Source organism: Mycetomoellerius zeteki, unplaced genomic scaffold (genome assembly GCF_001594055.1).
Source record: "Mycetomoellerius zeteki isolate Tzet28-1 unplaced genomic scaffold, Tzet1.0 scaffold311, whole genome shotgun sequence".
NCBI lineage: Eukaryota > Metazoa > Arthropoda > Insecta > Hymenoptera > Formicidae > Mycetomoellerius > Mycetomoellerius zeteki.
Genome location: NW_017257296.1, coordinates 84,070 through 105,535, shown reverse-complemented (window position 1 = coordinate 105,535; position 21,466 = coordinate 84,070). Strand labels below are relative to the sequence as shown.

The 21,466-nt window shown below is 35.1% G+C and overlaps 1 protein-coding gene across 2 annotated transcripts in view; it reads right to left on the bottom strand.

Annotated features, from left to right (window-relative positions):
* The window catches only part of LOC108724853 (uncharacterized), a 109,951-nt gene extending 89,237 nt beyond the window's left edge, over positions 1-20,714 (bottom strand). For both annotated transcript variants that reach the window (XM_018451519.1, XM_018451520.1), the window contains exons 1-3: positions 20,662-20,714; positions 20,463-20,540; positions 11,458-11,637 (exon numbers count right to left, since the gene is read on the bottom strand). In XM_018451519.1, coding sequence (XP_018307021.1) covers positions 11,458-11,637; positions 20,463-20,494 — 212 coding nt within the window. In that variant the 5' untranslated portion in view covers positions 20,495-20,540; positions 20,662-20,714. The remainder of the gene's footprint in view (positions 1-11,457; positions 11,638-20,462; positions 20,541-20,661) is intronic.
* Between the last annotated feature and the right edge of the window lie 752 nt (positions 20,715-21,466).

The window sequence follows — 21,466 nt, the reverse complement described above, 5'->3', positions numbered from 1 at the left end:
GCTGGTCTCAGGATGATTGTCAAAATGTTGTAAAATACGATTCCCTGCCTGCAAATCTCTTCGTAACGCTGCTTGAAATCGGTTGTTTTCTTGTCGAATTGAAAATGTTCCAGTCTCTCGCAATCTATTAAATGTCAACATAAACACTCTTCGGTTTGGCACTCTTCTGTTTGGAAATCGTCGTGCATATTCTCGCACCGCCTTTAAAGCATTACCGTTGCAGAAACCGTATACAAAAACCATATCAGCATATTCACTATTAGAATACGTACGCGGCATATTGCAAAAGACAAAATTCATCTACTGTTAAAGGCTTTCAAAGAGCGACTGACAAATTCATAACAGAAAGTGGAAAATGTAATCAAATATGTCGGTGCTAGATATGGCAAGAAATGTAAACATTTTTTTTCGATTTCTCTGAAACGGAGCAAAAACGAGCATATGTCTATAGGACTTTTTTTCTTAGTTTTTTACTCCTCTACACGCTCCCGAAGTTTTGCCATTTAATTTGGAAACACCCTGTATATATATATATATATACACGGAGAGAATTTTTTCTTAGAATTTACCCTGAAAATATGACAATCGTGGAACATTGTATTTCGAAGAATTTTAATGTAAATCTCTCATTCATTAATAAAACTACAATGAAGTATAAAATAAGTTTGATCAATTTTACTGAAGCGCATGGTAAAAATCTTTAAAATATTGTATCGTACCATAACTGCCATATTTTCAGGGTAAATTTTAAAAGAAAATTCTCTCCGTGTATGTACAATAGGTATATGTATAATCGTGCATGTGTAAATTGCACGTGCATGAATACGAACTGCAACCGCGGCGGACAACAAGGAGCGCACGTTTCCGAATGGATATGCGAGGGCCACACGCATTATGCATTTGCATCTATATAACGAGATCCGTGCGCACTAGGTTGGGTTATCTCGAAGAACTTTGGCACCTGAAACACGATGCTAGGACGTGCCTTCCGCCGACCCTAAATTGAGACGAACGGGAAGCAGCATACGCCGTGTACCACAAGGTACATACATTCGTATCAAAGACGGGAAATCCAAGTGGTATCGTAGCGCAGAATCTTGAGAAATCTTCGGAACTTTCGGTATAGCCGAGAGACTGAGATCCTCAATCTTAGTTAAGAATTCTCGAATAAGAATATCTACTTTAATGAAGTCTAAATGGATTAATGTTAGCCACTCTTTCGCATGGAATAAAGATAGAAACTTTTCTTGTTTAGTTCAACGACAGATACCCCAAAAATCGAACTTCTTATTCCGGGGTGAATCGGGACGGAGGTAATTACTGCTCAGTTATCCTCTTTATCCCGGGAGTATACAAGTTCCGTAGAAATATGCGGGAGATAATCGCTTTTAATCGCAACAATGAGCTTAAAACAAATACGCTCTACGCCGAAAGCGGCATAAGAAAGACGGGACGGACAAACGCGACACGTCGACACGGTATTACTTTAAGTGGATTAAAAAGTTGTGCGTGAAAATGGAATTAATTAACGTGCGATGCACCAATCCGCGAAGGTGCGACGGACGGTTCTAAACGCAGTTAATTAATCAGCCTTCAATCTTTGCCTTCAGGACAGTAACATCGCAATGGCGCGCGTAATTATTCGCTGTATCGTGCGCGTCCGCGGATTAATAATAGAAAGCCCAGTTAAAGCGGTTCGGACAACGTTTGTTCTGGTCTCCGAGGCGATCGGCCGGGATTGACTTGACTGAGGAGTTACCTCGAACTACCGAATAATATCCCGAATATCCCCCATAGATATCATCCTGCGCGGACCCGAAACGCGTTTCCAAGGGATTACTCGTCACTGTGAACAACGATCGTGTCGAGCGACGCGGACTCGCGGAGAATTTTGCCCCGATAATCCACTGGCCGGAAGATAAAATTTGTTTACCGCCGAGCTCACCGTTCGGCTAAGCTTTTGTATAACCGTCTATCATTCGCGGATATACCACCTATAGCGTGTCACATAGATCGGATACCCTGGCACGGTCTTCTCACTCGCATAGAGTTAATAACCGAATATCCAAGCACAATGAGACTTTCTCAGTGATACCGAAATCCGATATCACAAAGGGTGCTTCATCTCGCGGAGGAAATAACACAACCCAGGTACACGATGTATAGCTCGGACTTAAGTTTATAGACTTCGAGACAATGTACCGGCCATTCACTACCATTTCCCCCTTTTCTCAAATAAATCTCAGGGAATGTCACACGTCGATTTTTTTCAAATTTTTTACAGTTGTTTCTTATATTATGTCAAAATATGAAGAAATTTGTCATTAATTTTAGTATAAATTGAGTCTTTCAATTGAAAGAAATTTATTTTATTTTACACAAATGTCCGATTTTAAAATGTTTGAAGTTTTTTTGCAAGTGAAATCGTTTCTTAACTATTATTTTATCTATATGTATCGAGCTTCAAAAAATCGGATGTAGATTCATTCTTATAAGAAATACTGCTTTAAACATGTATAAAATCAGAAATATTTGTATAAAATAAAATTTTTTTTATTGAAAGATCAAATTTAAGCTAAAATTAATGATAGATGTCTTCATACTTTGACATAAGGAACAACTATAAAAAATTTGAGAAAAATTGGCGTCTGACGTTCTCTGAAGTTTACTTGTCAACATCTTTGACTTGTCTCGCGGAAAATTACGGTATAGCAAATTCCAGTGCCTACTAGCGTAACGGAATGCGGGCCGTTAATCTTTTTCGCTGAATTTTGTTGCATGTGCGATGATCATTTAGAATCCGTACCCGAGCTTTAGCCATTTTTCAGTCGTTAAGCATCATAAATAAAAAAATAATTGAAATAAATAAATAGAACGATATCATAAATAAATAGAAGACTGTAGGTATATAAGCTGTGCTCGGATATATACTACCAGTACTGAAAATCTGTAATTCACGTTACGTATATTATAGTTTTTTTTAGTACTGCATTGTTAAATCTATGATGTCAAATTTAACCTATTGTGAGTTGCCACTGCTCCTACTAAATATATCGTTATTTTTTACCAAAACGATAGTTAAATTTGATATTATATTGTGTCAATTTGACACTAGTGTCAAATATAGCTATTGTTTTAGTATAAAATAACGATATGATTGAGTAGGAGCAGTGGCGACTCACGTTAAGTTAAATTTGACACTACAGATTTAACAGTGTGGCAGTGTATATCCGAATACGGTCCTAGTTGCGCGAATTATCAGCTTAATATCAATTTTTGTGATTTCTAAATATCTCATTGCAATTGGCAATTCCCTCAGTGTTTCGTTGAAACGTGGCTATATTATCGAAATTACAATTCGCGTATATGTTAATAATTAATACATGTTAATTCGCACAGATAAATTCACTCGTGATTGCCCGAAAATTTATTTATTACGAGAGATATAATTTCAACTTTCAGAGTTTGAACCTGAATTTTCATATTTTTGAGATATTTTGATTTATCGAAGCTCTTAGTGATATATCACGCAAAAAAATATTTTGCTGCTCCAGCTAGAATTATAGCTGTTTTTTGTATCTGATAGAAAATTATGTATCATACGCATAGAATTTATAGCACAAATCTAAATTCTATCTCTGTCATCTATATGATTAGGTGCAATACATATCCAATATCACAGTACTTGCTAGAAATTTGTCTATTTTAGCTATTTTTCGTACTTAGATAATTTTCGCTATAACTTCAAGATCACTTTTTTGAGTGTTGATACATATATTGTACATAATATTTGAACCTGTGAAATTAACTCGATATTCTATTAATATAAAAAAAAAATAATAATAGTCCCAGTAATACTTTCCATAGCTCTACAGTTCCTTAAAAAAATAAAAAAGGGTTCTGCATTTTTTATACTAAAAAATCAGAATTGAAAATATGTCGTGTTAATTTTGCGAATCTACATAACACTTCCGATCTAAAGTACAAAAAGAAAAATATTTTCACTTTTAGCTACATTTCGCATTAGTATTGCTCAAGTTGTACCAATATATGTAATTTGAAAAACAAAATTCCAATAATTATTGATTTTAATAGACTTTAAATAGAAGACATCCCGGCACTTGGAAAAAAGTATCGTGCTGATAATTTATGACAATTCCAGTGATTTCTCGTTAGTTGTAGCAAAGTTCTTTGCTCTACAATCATTTTTAAACAGAGTTGTAGCTGCTACTTTTTCAATTTTGGTTTTTTAGTATAAAAAATGCAGAACTCTTTTTCATTTTTATATGGCACTGTAGAACTATGAAAACTGCTATTCGAACTGATATTTTTTTTATATGTTAATAAAATGTTATGCTAACTTCACAAATCGACATAAAGCGGGATCTATAAAGTTAAATAACACATAATATTTAGTATGTATTCTCTAAATCTGAATCAGTGGATAATCACTGATCTCAATGCCAAGTATGCCACTGATAATCAGTGAATTAAATGTGAGATTCCTAACCTAGCTAATCTTTATTATGTGATCTAACTAATCTTGTTTTAGTTGTTAAATTCAATGAATATGGTATTGGAAGATTGAAATTAACGTGCAAATATCAGTATTTTAGTCAAATAATGCTCAAATATTCTTTCTTTTTTAGTTGAACTTCACTGATTATCAGTGCCAAGTATGCCACTGGATAATTAGTGACTATCCACTGATTCAGATTTAGAGAGTAATATTTAGAGATCTCAATAAAGTTATATGTAGATACTTTTTGCCGAGATAACGATATATTAAACTTTAAATGGATTTGAAAAGAATTTGTCCCAATTATTTCCATCACAGTGTCATCATATTGTAGATAATTTATGAGAATTATAGTCGATTGCAAAAATCATATTCGTAGACTGCTACGCTCTCAGTCGTAAAAGCGTACTAAGAAATTTACGTCGCCGCTGCGCGATGTCTTCGCGTCCGTAGAAATGTTGAAAAATTTTATGAACAAACGCGCATCTGGAAGTTTTCAGCCTCATGGACACGTGATAGAAAGATACGGAGATATTTCGCCGGGCAACGGACATTTCCATGAGCAGTGAAATAAAGGGCGAGACGGCCCTTGGGTATCGTCCCGGTCCCAGTGACGCATGGCATCGTTCGGGACTGGCACGAAGCGATCGGCACAGAACATATAGCGATCGGAACAGCGCAGCGCCCAGGGCGAGCGATGCCACGACTGACCGATAAGATCCGATAGAATGGAAACCCTTTTGCAACCCCCTCCTTCTCTCCCTTTCTATTACGTTTCCGTCCGCTTGGCATTTCCTCTCACCAATTCTTCGCTTTCTCGTTCAGGTTTCGCGGATTCTATTCGTCTCACTTGGACTTCGCGTTTGCAACTCTCGTTATTAACTGCATTCGTACAAAGCGTAATGTTCGCGCGTAATTATGACCTGACATTTCTAATGGACTGAAGAATTATTGCGATCTTTAATGAATTAAAGATGAAGTCTGTGCCTTGTGTTGAAAGACTCGCGAATAAAAGTTAATGGGAGATGAATAATTTCATTCATCATTTATAATTAATAATTTTCTGATAATTGCGTTTACTTTACATGTCGCTAATCTCCCATTAACTTCTTTTCGCTAATCCTTCAACAAGGAAAATTGAATTTTTTTATTCATCGTAATAATTCTTCAGTCCATTAGAAATGTCAGATTATAATTATGCTTTGTAGAGATGCAAATGCGAAGCTTCGAGTGAGACAAATACATAAATAAATGATATTGAAATATTTTTTACGAGTCTATTGAATGGCGAGTGGCGAAATGAAAATAGCCTTATCTTTATACACGAAAAGAACAAATTAACTCATAAAAAAATTTAACTATACTCTCTAAATTTGAATCAGTAGGTAGTCACTGATTACCCAATAGCATACTTAAATGGCACTGGATAATCAGTAAAGTTCAACTAAAAAAGAAAGAAAGTTTAAGTTTAAAGAGCATTATATAATTAAAATACTGATATTTGTACGTTAATTTCAATCTTCCAATACCATATTCATTGAATTTATATGCACTAAAACAAGGGTAGTTAGATCATATGATGAAGATTAGCTAGGTTAGGGATCTCACATTTCATTCACTGATTACTAGTAGCATACTTGGCACTGATATCAGTGATTATCCACTGATTCAGATTTAGGAAATAGAAAATAATTTTATTAGATCATCAAAATAATTATGTAAACAATTCAAGCGTGATGAATAATATTACAAAAGTTTTAATATTCATTAAGAATTATTTTGATCTGTATAATATTAAGCTAAACTTTTTTAGATACTTCAACAAAACCGTCTTTCTCATGTACTGGAAAAGTAATAATCTTAAATTCTTAATCAAATTACAAATAAACGGGACTAATCATTCTGCACATATCAATTAACGTCGCGTCTCGTTTTATTGCTTCGTCAAAGGTCGATGAATTCGCTTTTTCGAGTCAGAGTTTCCGGTCTCTTCAACGTGTTTAATTTCGCGCGTGACTCGATCGAACGCGTGACACGTCGAAGAAAATCGAGAGAGCGGAAAGACGGCGTAAATTTTCGCACTGCAACCGACAGGCAAGGATATTTAATCGCGGAGGTGAGAGGTGACGAAGTGTCCGGAGTTCGCAATAATTTCGTCGTGAAGCGCGCATTTTTCTTTTGTCGTCGTCATCGTCCCCTCGTGCCCTGTCGTTTAACGGCACATGGACGACAGGTGGGACGCGGGAACGGTGCCGCAGAAAGGTGGAAAGAGAGAAATGGGGAATGGAGAAATGGGAACAGAAGCGAAATTTCCGAGAAAATACGAGAGTAAGCGAAACCCGTCCAGGTCGAACCTATTGCGGACGGCAAGAACGAAGGATACGGGACAAAGGGGAGCAAGAGCGAAGAATTGGCGCCCGAGCGTGACGGATAACGAGGACGTTAATCACATGTTATCACTCGTTCGTGAAGGAAGACGAAAGGAGACACGTCTACGTCATAGGGAGAAAGGAAGAGAGAGAGAGAGAAAGGAAAGGAGGATTTACGCGTGTGTTTCTGACACTCCATGACATAACTGCACCTTTTCGTCGTGAGACGAATTATTCCGCAAGCCTACGAAGATCGTATGTGAATTCAGGAAATTCCAAAATTCAGAATAATAGAAGTTAAAATTAAAAATAAATTTTAAAAATAATAAAATTTTCAAAATTATTTTATACCTATTTTACAAAGTACGATGTAGATATTATTAATCATTCACTCAATTTAGGAATAAAAACATGAATATTCGTACTGCTGTTTATAAATAGTGTAGATGAATGATTGTATGTGTGTGTGTGTGTGTGTGTATTATGTATGCAGTATGATATATCATGCATATAAACTTTGACGACTGAAAAAGTGTCAGAAATAATTTTGATAATTTAAAAAATAATTAATAAGCTAAAGAAATAATTAATAAGCTAGGCAGAAGATACCATAATTAAGACGGATATGATTACAAGAAGGTAAAAGTTACGATCTCAAGCATCAAATGTACAGCCGTATTATAAAAATAACTCAACTAATTCGTGACGAGCAATTTATACCGTGATGACATCCCCAAAGCAAGGAGAGAAATTCAAGTAACAAATACGACAAACAAGAAGCCCCTATATAGTATTATACGTACAATTGAATTTACTTCTATTATCGCGGAAGAGAGAGAGAGAGAGAGAGAGAGAGAGAGAGAGAGAGAGAAACGAGAGTGTGAGCTTTGAAGCGTGAGATAGCAAATGCGTTTCGCCGTCGATGAGAAGGGATGAAAAAAGAAGGAAAGGATAAGAAATGAAAAGTAATAGCGCGACGAGACTCTCGGCGCCATTATGGTGGAGACGCCACGGCAGATAAACTTGCGGCACGTACACAACGCCCGCGACAGCGGGGTTCCGTTTTACGGAACATTGCGAGATACGTTTTGCGAATAGATATCGTGCAGAAATTACGACGAATCGACCCGCATGGAAATTAAAGCCGAAACTACTCGTTGCAAGCGAAAGGTGGGCCACCGAGGCGCGCAGAGGGCGACCTGGTTACAAAAATTAATTTCGCACTCCTTTGTTCGCGGATAACGCAAAAATCATAAAATTCCTGACGGAATATTGCTCGTAAGTTGTGACAGAACATTAATCATAGACTCGTTCTTTTATTTTTACCTGTCCCTCGACAGACGGACAGAATTCAACCAGATTTGTCGCGTGAAGTCGCGATATCAGAACTATGGGTTAGAAACGTATCTAAATATATCTAACTCTTGGGGAAAGCGCTGCCATTTATCACAATTCATTTGTCCAATTATTTTGAAAACGTAACGGTTGTTACGATTATTACTCACTGGCACCAAGTTTACTCTACGTAAAAGCGATATTATCCTTCGACTCGTTCGTGGTGCTTCTGCAACAGTAGGATAACTATCCTTATTAGTGTACCTTTGAGCCAACTTGCTCACAGCATTACTGAATTAATTATTAAATATTGTAGTTTTATTTTGTCTGCTTGAAATCAATATTGGTTTTTTCACTATTTCTTTTTTTATATTTTTTTAATTAAAAAATATTGATGTTTGTTTTTGATAAAAATAAAGAAAATATTTTCGTCCCTGTTAGTGTATTCTTCAAAAGGATGGCTCTATTAATGTATCCCCCAATTTGTGTACCTATCCTTTGACTCATTTTAACATATAATTACTAAAACAGATAATAGACTTAAGCTAATTGTTTAAGTCATTATTGCATAAATCATCATTTTAATTACACTTATACAATTTCAATGTACACTCATAACACAACGTTCTAATACAAGACACATTAATAAAGACAAGCTTAAAATTTTGCGATACTATTGGACTCATAATTCCTCTAAATTCCTCTAAATTGTGATATGTTATCCTTCGAAAAATGTTTACTATAGTTCAATAGTTCAAAAATAGAATATTATCTTTAGTATCATGTACATAATTTAATTAAAAAAAATACCTTTTCTTATTTATTTGTGATAGTTTTCTTTGGCTTATTTAACGATTCACTAATATAGAGACAGTTACCCTCTAACGAATGCTACATGCCTACATATATATTTCGGTTTGCCGTTTTTCACGAACGTCATAGGCGACATTACTGACAGTTAAAAAAAAAAACAAGCTGCGCTCGAGTATCCGAGTTTATAGGACGTCCGTCTAGCAAAAATTCCAACGCGCAGTGCAAGATTTAGTGTCAATCAACGAGGAAAACTCGCGAACTCCTTCGAGAAAGAGAGGAGGGTGGAGCAAGTTCTTCGACCACTTTCTTCAAACTTCCCGGCATCCTTCTTACTTTCATCATTAATACGAACTGCGTCGATCTAATTTCTAGGTTGGTTATGTACACGAGCGAAAGCGGGGTTGTTATCAAAAACGCGGTTCTGTGCCACATTAAACGACGCCTGCGGTATTTTTAGTCATCAAAAACATCGTTCTCGATAACGACTCTCGCAAGATGAAGCATTTAAGCAAACAAGAAGATTGAAAAGAAGGAGAAATATCTCTCGTGAAATGTTTACCACAAAATTTATTTCATACTTATCAAAGAATCTATGTGCATATAATCTGCGGAGTTCGCATCATTAATCGAGAATCGATACCGCACAGTGTTATCAAAATAGAGAATTAAACGCGCCAAACTCGAAAGAATAGCAAAAAGGAGAAGAGCAAATGCATTCCCATCCGGTTGATGATTTAAACGGCGCTGCGAATGAAAAAGGTTGATGAAGGAGAATGAGGCGAAGAGGGCGATAAGAACCTCTTTATTTCCTTTATCAGGCCATGCGAAAGGTGGGAGGGATTCTCTCGGCAAGTTACTGTATGTGCAAAGCTCGACTGATTTGTACGCATAACGGAGACTTTTTCATAATCCTCCGCGCTTGGAAAACGTGATCCGCCGGTCAGATTTTTCGTTTGCCGCGTATGTACTTGAAAAGCCGACTCGTTTGAAAGGTACGAGGATTACTTACGACAAGTACAGAAATCGGAATTACGTCGCTTTTAATCACCGGCGATACAGTCTAGATACTAGTGCGCGTCTCGCCTATATTTAAACATCTCCGATATACCACTCGCTGTTTCATATAACTGCTCTTTAAATCAATTCCTCGGACATCCCGAAACTGACACAAATATATATTTATAACCGAGTTAACCTTTAGAGAGGACGGAAATCTATTTTTAAAATCTTACAGCTTCTTCTTGAATAAGATTTGTTATAATTCATTATTTCATTGTACTTCTTGCTTCGAAATATCACAGTTTCAACGTCACTACAATGGCTCTTTCTCGTCCTATAGAAGTTAATATAAAATCATCCATTATCTTTTTCAATTGGAAATAAAAGGAAAGATATCTTATTAAGATGATGTATAGCTCATATAAATTTTCGAACACGCGTACATGTATTTATTTTTGAAACGAAAATGATCGATTTCCTTTTTCTAAAGTAGCAAAGTACTTCACTGTAGACGTCTACATTGAATAGACGTTTGATACAAAGAGGGCCGTAATCAACAATAGAGCAAAATAATAATAGAGCGACGTGGTCGAAGTCGTAATTAAAATCTAATGCTATCAAGAATTTCCAACTTGAGATGAATTGTTGCGGAACATGCAACGTGATCGATCATCCGCGGCGCATTACCGAATAAAAGCCTCATCGTACTATCGTAGAATCCGCAACAAGCACAGCAGCGCGATTCGTTCGTATTTCCATGTCAGGCTGTGCGTACTGCTTTGAATAGCAAGTATTTCGAGGAAAGAACGAGTCATTCTTATGTTTCGTTCTTTTTGTCGAGAGATATAGAGGTGTACGTATAATCACCATACTGAAAAAGGTATCCTTTTTATAGTGTATTTTATTTTAACATCTAGCTTCCTTTCTTTTCTCTTACGTAGATTTTATTACGATTACAGCAAGTCATAAGACATTTACTACGTGGTAAAATTAATAGTTTGAATAGTAATAATGAGAATTGCTCGTTAAATGTATGAATTAATCGTAAAACAAAAGCTTAGAATATTGTAATTACATATAAATATATATAATTACATATTATATAATATTCTCTTTTATTATTTATTATACATAATATTCTAATTTTTTTCAGAGATTATTCGATTTCCTTTGCAGCTTTTACATGTAAAAAAACATAAAAAGGAATTTAAATAATCTCTGATCGAGAAAGGATAATCTCTTACAATCTTTCCTATGATATCAAAATCTGTACTAAATCAAGAAGTCGTTTCATGAAATTGAAATAAACTGTCTATTGACACTCACAGTAAATTAGTGCCAAACTCATTAGTCCCTCTGACCGGTTCTGAGGACGATGCAAATACAGAATATCTACCGTGGCATATACCGGGTGTGACTCACCTCGAATGCAGAGCGCAGCCGCGCTGCACCGTGATGTAACTCGACGCTGGTGGTGGCGGAGGGGGTGTGAGGTACGTCGACGGTGGTAGTTCATGTCTGTGGGGATGATTGTGGTGATGATTATGAGAATGGTTCAGGGAGCCTCGCAGAGTCCCAGGCAGATGGCGATGTGACTGCTCGCTGGAAACATATCAACGGGAAAAAGACGTTAGTCAAGGGGATCGATACTGGAACTCTCGCGCGGTTATTCTTTTCCCACCGGATATGTACCGGGTACAGATGGAGTCCTACCAATGGTCGATCGTGCAGAAAAGTGTCTACTGTCGGTAATACTCAGCGCAAGATAAGAGCCGCGAAAATGTAACTCGTGCAAATATTAGAGTCTCATAATAATTCATTTATATAAATCGTTTCAGTAGTATTTTTTACAAAAATCAGAACAATATTTTTTTCAATAGAATATTGATAAATACAATTATGGCGTTTTTGATTTTCAATAAAGAAAATATTCTGTTTAAAATATTTTATTTAAATTTGTTTACACTAAAAATAATATAATTTATCACACTATTTTTTAGTACAAGTAAATTTAAACAAAATGGAATATTTTCTTAATTGAATTGCATTATAATTTATTATCTCGATGTGCAAAAAGCAAAGAGAGATATGCATTCATCTTGTTTCTTTCTTGTAATAAATTATTTACAAATGTATGCGCGCAGGATAAAATTCTCTTAAATCTCGCAAACCCATAAATTTCATATAACAGTATAAACATTTGAAATCCTGCAGCTTAAATTAATTAATATTTGAGTCATGTTGCTTCGTAATCTTGTTTCGTTTCTCTGAACCACATCATACATGTTCTTCTCGTAATCAATTTAAAGAGTTTTAATTCTTATCAGATCGATAAAACGTGTTATCGAATCAAACACGTTTTAAACCTTTTTCACATCAGCGTTAATGCTTATTTTAGTAATGGCATCATGGTCTTCCTATTTCAATACTTATCAGCTATCGAGCAATATCAGTTAGATAAATGCTAAAGATAAAGAACATTTTTCATCGTTAGTAATAACTAGGGGAAAAGATACAGATACATAAAAAGAAATACATAGTATGTTCTATATTAGAAGTTATAAATAATTTCGAAAAAGTGAATTTTATGAAAAAAAATTGCTCAAGCATTTCACAATTTTAAGATAAAAATATAAAGCAATATATTTTTTATACATTTTTTTAATGTTAATATTACCGTATCTAAAAAGAGGAATCATAATTTTTTTAATATAATACGTCCTTTAGTTATTTTCTTTAGTTATTTTCTTATAAAAATATGCTGTTGATATGAGGTTATCAATATTTAAAAGTTTCTGAGATATTTTATATTTTATGCCAAAATATGTTAGAATAAATACTTTTATACATAAAATAATAAAATAAATTGGTTGACACAAAAAGTACATCATATCACTAAAAAAAATAGGGGATCAGATTTTTCTCAGTCAATTTTAAAATTGTATAATTAAGAAAAAATTTTTTGTAATGCGTGTTTTGAAAGTAATTATGTGTTTTATTCATATTAATTAATTAATCTTTTATTTTACACATAAAAATATTAAGTTATCAGAAATTAAATATTTTATACGATGTTTTACTCACACATACGAAAATATATTAGAATAAATGTGAGTTATCTCTTGAACTATCGATTTTTCGATAAGCTTATTTTAATACTTTTATATGCAGAATATCTATAAGAAGAAACATTTTACGTAAAAAAATCGTATAGTTTCATTTAAAAAATACCAATGAGATTAAAACATATAATAATGAGTAAAAAATTCGTTGCATCATATTTTGCTTAAAATTGTGAAAGCTTTATGCGTGAGTACAATAATTTTTTCATAAAACTCGCTTCATTAAAATTACTGAATTTTGACTCTTAAAATAAAACAATCCAAAATTTTTGAATAATAAATACAAAGTGACGTTCTTCATCATTGTATAATTCATTTCTTTTATATAATAATTATTAGCGCTAGAATTTTTTTTATAAATAAGAAAATATACAAATTCTTTTTTTCAACGTAGAATTTTTAGGATTCGATTTGTTTTCACACCTGCCAGTAATTGCATGCAGAAGGACGTTACATCCGGTCGCGAGACACCATCGCACCTGGGCCCCCTTTATCCAGAAATTCTAGTGGGGGCTGTATGCACAATAGATGATTGTCTACATCCGGAAAGCTTTGCTATTTGTTTGAAATATTTCCATACATATTTGTTACCAATTTGATGCCTATTTACAAGCGAAAGCATTAATCTACTAATTAGCAGATTTTCTGACAAATATAAATTTGCTCTTTGAGCGCGAGAAAGATGTACTCATGTAAACGTATAAATGGGTAAATGAGATATAATATAGAGATATGATTATTGATCGTTCTATAAATGCAAACAAGTTGGGTAAATTCTTTCAAATTGATATTTCACAAATTCAGTCATTTAATTTGGTTTTTAATTTAAATTTTCAATAAGAAGAGAAAAAAGTTGCAAAAAGGATTTTAATTTTATCGGACTAAAATAAACGTTTTACAAACATAACAATTCTATCCGTAATTACATTTGTAACGTTTCTCACAGACAGATTAAGGTTTATCGTGGTAACACGTGAAACCCTCAACGTGAAACCGGAAATGTCAAAAGGAGCGAGTGAGGTCTTTTTAACAAATGTGGTTCTTATCTGCCACTTAACTAATCTTCCCGCTTTCTGTCGTATCGCTATCATATAGTATTTTAGTCGACGAAAAAAGGGAGGAAAGAAACGTATATCCAGTATACGTATAATAATGAACGCAATAGTTTTCACGCGGAGCTCTAATAAGCTCGGTTCAAGCTTGATTCGTCTGACGATTAAAAATTTCTCGATGAAACTTCGCTGATGAGTTCGACGAGTTTTTAATAGGCGATAATGATTCTGCAAGGCGGAACTTTGATCGCATACCATCGACTGGAGTATGTGTACCGACACGTTGTAATGAAGCCGGGAGCGTAAAATTCTAAGAATAGCGATGCTTGAGACAAGATGAAGACTGACGTGCATTTCGCGAAAGAGAGTGTAATTAGACGTCGCGTCGGCCGTTATCAAGATCCATGCGTGTAACAGTGAATCGCTGAGTAATTAGGTGAACGAGAATAAACATGTACAACTAATTCAACGGTACGGGTATCCTTTCCGTTTTAAATTATTTAAACAACAGAATGATCACTTCAAAAGTAACTTTCTTCGAGAGAAGTTTGCGTAGAGTTAAATGGATGCACACTTTCGAAATCGATTAAATTAATAAATCCGTCAATTAGATTGAAACTCGTAAAGTTACTTAGAAATTCGTTATTTATTTAAATAGACAGACAGAAAATCGTAATTAACAATAAACATAAACGTAAATTTATATAAATTTACCACGTACATATGCATGTTGAGTTTGAAACAGTCGTAGATGGGAACTTTAGCTGGTTACTTATTTCGTTCCATAATTTATAAAACGTAAGTAAGGATGAGTAGGTCAACAAGCCAGCATAACGCAGATATCTACGTAATAATACAGTACCAACAGTGTTATAAACAGCGAAACATTTCAACCTTTACTCGGATCTTTTCCAATTAAAGTAAAGTACCGTTGTGAATGGAGGTACGTTTCAGTCTTTATTCGATTCCTTTTCAACCAAAGCAAAAACATTGGTTTTAGATTTTGTTTAAAGAAGACTAAAGGAAATTAAAATGTATGTAACTTAATACTGTATTGGAGCATGAATATTTGTGATGACTTACTCTCTAAATCTGAATCAGTGGATAATCACTGATATCAGTACTGATAGCCAAGTATGCCACTGGTAATCAGTGAATTAAATGTGAGATTCCTAACCTAGCTAATTTTTATTATGTGATCTAATTAACCTTGTTTTAATAGTTAAATTCAATGAATATGGTATTGGAAGATTGAAAATAACGTACAAATATCAGTATTTTAGTCATATAATGCTCAAATATTCTTTCTTTTTTAGTTGAACTTTACTGATTATCAGTGCCAAGTATGCCACTGGTAATTAGTGACTATCTACTGATTCAGATTTAGAGAGTATACTAACCTTTATCATTATTCAGACTTTTTAAGAATCGCACCTGCCAATTTCTTTTTTTATTATGTGTAAAATTTGCATTCATTAACAGCTTAAACAGCAGCATCGATAGTTTTGAACCTAATCCCTTTGTATCCTCGGAATTTTTGCAAGAGATTTAAGACTGACTAATCACCATATTGGATCGTGACACATCATAAGCAAGAAATGACATACTGAAGTTTCTTAAATGCCATTTATAAACAAAAAAAATTGGATAAAATAATAAGATAATTTTTTAAAACTTTTGTAAAAATAGATAAAAACTATCTTTATCCCTCTCCCCCTCCGACAGTCAGTAAATAGTCGTAAAAGGCACATGAAAGTGAAAATAGGCTACGCATTGAGTAAACGCACTTCATGTGCCTTTTATCACCTTTTATGACTATTTACTAACTGTCAGGGAGAGGGGATAAGAATAGTTTTCAATTTTACAAGAATTATAAAGCAATTTCATTATTTTATTTTATTCAAATTCTCTTTATTTACAAATGGCATGTAGAAAACTTAAACGTGTCATTTCTTGCTTATGACGTCACGCTCTAAGATAGTCACGACGACTAGTCAGGAGCCCCTCAAGAAAAATTGAAGCCCGAGAATTCGTTACATCCGATATACTGGCACAGAATGAGAGATTAGATCGACACGGAGGGTTTAAAAATGCAAGCTCTAAATCTACCGTGAATCCATCCGTGCTTGCGATGTAATTCAGGACCGTCGTGCGAAGATTCTTGAAAGGGTTCATCGTGCAAATGTTTAATGAGAAGTCACTGAAAAACGCGAGGAGCGTTTTCATATATCCGCGCAATTTACCCGTATTGCAGCACGCCCGTACAATAAGTTATGAGCGAGCTGAGCAAAAGAAGAAGGGCAAACGAGCGAAGCTAGGTCGAGACAGAAGGGAAGATTGTGAAGTATTTCTACACGCGTATAAATGTTTCAAAGTAGCGGCAAAGACACGTTTTATTCCAGGCCGCAGAGCGTGCGCCTCGAACATCACATTTTACGAAGTCGAAAAATTATAACTCGCATTTTCTGCAAATATTCTGTAAAACAGGAGTATGTGAATAGTACGTACAACGTAAAACGCAAATCAAGAGGCGAGAGAGACTTCAGAACGTAAAAACTTTCGTCTTTCTTTCTTCTTTTTACAGTCGTTACGCAGTTATAAACGAGAGTCGCTTGTGAAACATTAAGTTTCACGTTGCAGACGGTTGCATTTTATACGAAAAAAAACTCATGTGCACATTATTAAATTTAATTTGACTTGCTGCGATCTAATGGAACTTTAAAATAATACTTATTGCAACATTTTTAATATAAAACACGATAGTGTATTAAACAAATAAAATTGTTAAACGTCGTAAGTGTGTATGATGTGTATTTTTATAAATTTATCGAACTATAGGTGTGTGATAAATGTGTTATTTTTGACGAGCTTACTTTATTCTAAAATTAAAGTCTGTTATCAAATTTTGCATTAAAAATATCGATGTAAATATTTCACAAAAAATTTGTTGCATGATATATTCTTTTACGCTAAAAATATTGAGTCCTAAGAAGAATTGGATTTATTCATTCAAGTCTGAAAACATTACGAAAACCTTACGGAACGTTAAATTAATTATTTACTTCCGATACTGCAGTAATTCGTGTTTTGTAAAACCTTTTGCAATATTTTGGAAATTCGAAAGATGTTTATGCATAATAAAAATTCTACAACGATCTCTGATTTTCGGTCTTTCTTGACAACAAAAAATACTTATGTATTTTACTTATACTTTACTTATATTTTTCTACATTTCGGTAACTTTAAAAATCTTTAATACTTTCCAATAAAAATATCATATCAATTAAAAATTATTACTACTTCTCAGTTGATTAAAGTACTGACATAATCTTCCATTTCTAATCTTATCTGTAATCCTTAATCAATAATATAATATATATTTACTTTATATAGAATTAAAATATTCTATACGAATTTAAAAACAATTGCATTTTATACTATTCTTTACAGAAAAATATTTTGTTTTCAAAAGGTTGAGAATCGCTATCTGAAATGAGTGGTCTCTGCCCTTCTAGATTACAGTTGTCATCGTGAAAAAAGAAACAACGAAGAGTAAACTAAGAATTTAGATTAACCGCGATGTCGGAGGGATTCATTCTTGGTCTTACAATGTTGACAGCAATGGCAATAACATCTTCTAAGAGAAACAGAGAGAGAGAGAGAGAGAGAGAGAGAGAGAGAGAGAGAGAGAGAGAGATTTAATCTTGTGGAAATTCATTTTGCTCTTTCACTATCACTGACGATAAGACTGTATATTTAGTTTGTATTAAGTGATCGCCAACAAGTTGCACCGCCATGCGCTAACTTTTGCATCGAAACTACCATACGACGGAACGTGGAAAAAAACGAGGCGTGGTAGAAAGGGAAAAGTATGATAATCGGAAGCTGACGGCGAGGTATTGACGTCGATGCGGGCATTGGCTTCCACGGCAGATGCTGCTTGACTGGAAATTACCGTCTTCATGTCGACCAAAAGATGGCCAACAGGTTTCTCGATGTTTGAACACCTTTCTTTCCAATCGAAACGATGTCATACAAATAATTTCCTCTTTCGATACGCGAGCGTCTTCTTCGACAAACAATGCTGATTACATTTACGACAGTTAGATAAAATTTATCTATCACAGAGTTAACGATCCTGCAGTGTTGATGAATCAGATACAAAAAGTAGAACGAGGAGTTTCAAACAGTTTCAAACATGGTACAATGATGAAAAATATTTTAATCCAATTGCCGAGGTTCAAGTTCGGTAACTCTAATCTCATTGTGTGGAGGGTACTAAAGAATACCAAACGGGAAAAATCAAACTTGAACTTCGAAAATTGAATTCAATCTTATTTCGTTTAGAATCGTACCATGAAATTGTACTATCATGACCTAAAAGTATAATACATATACCTATCCGTAAATAAATAAATAATCGTTTTGTTAAATATGACAAAATGTTTGCAATATTATAATAGTAAAAGTTTAAAGCTTGTTTTTTCATTTTCTGATTAACTTGTGATTAGACTTAACCTGATGGTAATGTAATAATTGTGTCTTTCTAGCTATGATTAATCACTAAACTGACGGTTTTATAACTTGATGATGAATAACTTTTAAAGTTATCACTATAAAAGCCATTAATTTATTACAGTGATTAATCATAGCTAGAAAAACACAATTTTTACATTATTATCAGGTCAATTACAAATCTAACCACAAGTTAATCAGAGAATGAAAATGCGACACACGCATTGTGGGAGACAAAATAGCGATTTATATAAATACGAGGGATGCATGAGGGATGCAATTCGTTGCAGCATCACGAATTATTTCGCTCGCATGCGGCGAGCACATGCTCGGGGTTCGAATCCTGCCGAAAGTGTAGCTTTCCAACTTTAGACAAGAAGACATTCTATACTTGACCTTAATGGCGCCACTCCAATGCGTCATTCTCGCAGCGGTGGTCTCGAACATCCTACGTGTTTTTTTCCTTTCTCCTTCACGTATTTTTAATTATGTCTCACGTATCTCTTATCGCGTTTTCATTTTCCGATAAACCGCTGAATCTCACAAACGCGTCGTATAAAAGTGTTGATTATTGAAACCTTTCAATTATTAAATCGCGACGGAAGTCAATCCTGAGGATTACATTTCAAATGGACGGTTAAATCCGGCGATCAAATTCGTGCGTCTCTTTCGTTTCATTCGTTTCATTCATGTTAATACAGATTATCCGTGCCAATGGTGTATCGACGTACGCAATCTCGATGCTCACGTTTACCATTAACCCGGTACTCCAATCGGAATACTCCGAACCATGGTTGGAATTCGCTCTGTTGTTGCGGAAGAACGCTCGCCATGCGGAATCCGCGCGCGGAAGCGACCGCTACACACGTACCTGCATTCGTACATTCGTGGAGCGTCCACACGAATGCACCATATCATTCGAAATGAGAAATTCTTTTCGCAAGACGCACGGGACCGCACAACCCTTTCATCCGTCGTGCTCCTCGTCCGCCTTCATCGAGATGTAAATTTTAACCGCGTCGCGAAAACGCAACCGAGTGAATTTTTTACACGGCGCCAACGCTCTGCCGCATCATTCACGCGAGCGTGCGTTAAATATGTAGCGGATAAACCGATTATTGCAACGAATAATCTCGCACCATTGCGCGGAATTATTTTCGACGCAATAATCATTCCTGCAAACTAATTCGCTTGACAATAATTTGCATTTTACAGCCGTACTCAACGGCGTTATTAAAATTGGAAATTATTTAATTCAATGGAATGCGGAGGGTGTCACACATAATATTTTTTTACTCCGGGAAACAAAGCGCCGCACTTGCTTCAATATTCGCATTACAAAGGCGAGCCTGCTAATCGGATAAAAGTAAAATTATAATACGCGGCTACAGTTTTCATTCTAACGTTGAAAGGAATCATCTACTCTCTGGTTTTTTTAACGTCAAAATTGAAATGTAATAATTTAAATTTCTATGAATAGAAATCTTCCGTGGATTTTTTTAGCGTCAAATTCATTCAAAGTTAAAATGTTAAAGAGAAATGCATCGCGTAATTTTTTCAAAACGCCAGAATTAAAATTATATAATACAGCTCGCTTCGTTTTTCGATCGATAAACCGTTTGCTCTAAACTTGTTTAATCCCTTCGTGGACTAAAAGGTTTCCTCTCTTGCAGTATGGTCGCGATCGCCGCAATCGTGCGGATCGAACGAATCCGTATGAGTACACCGAGCGAAATACCTGGATACGTTGTTACTCTTGAAGCTGACCATTACTCTGTTCGCCAGGATTGGCTATGACGGTGGTCGCTGGAGCACGCTAGAAGTTAGACCGCATTACACTTGGCTGCTCACACATACACACGCACACACACACATACACACACATACACAAACATACACACACATACACAAACACACACACATGCACGCGATTTTACCGGAAGGCGTCGGCGCAGGAAAAGAAGAAACGATGTTCGCGGCCACGTGTACGGAACGTTCGCAAGAAGCGACACGCATCCTTCCAGCGCCACGTTTCCGGGCGAACTGATGAGCAGCCACGCTCCGTAGCCGCTCTGCCCCCACTTCCCGTCGCGCCGGTCGACCCTTTCCCGTCCCGTCTTTCATCCGTCGCTGCCGACAAGTAAAATCGTATCCCTTAGCTCTTATAACACAAATGCGTGGCCCTGCGACGTTGAGGTACCTGCTCTAACAATAAGTGCCATCTTATATAATTTGAAATAAAAATATGTGTTACGTAAGCCTTAATGTGTGCGCGAGATGACTAAATCTGTTAGAATTCGTACGACAGAAATAGATTATATTTTAATATTGCATACGACGAATAAATAGCACGTCTAATTATATTTGCAATGACAATTAACAAATTGACCTGTCACAAATAGATTTTATCCTTTTTTCGGAATAAAGAAATAAAGTTTGATATCGATGTGTAATTAATAGAACGTTGATTGAACTATTTAAAATTTAACATAGTAAAATCGGAATAACAGAAATTAATGTATGAATTAAAAATTACTTTAACCAATCTAATAAGTAAATTTTTGGAAACGTCCTGTGTTACAATGTCATTGTTTATTTCTATGTGAAACTTTTATACTTTTTAATATTTAGAGAAGATATTTTATTAAAATTATTGTATAAATGAAGAACTCGCTATTAGAAGCATCCTTCCGCTGTCTCACTCAAGTGCGTTGCTTCACGATGCTTTAAGATACGCTCTTC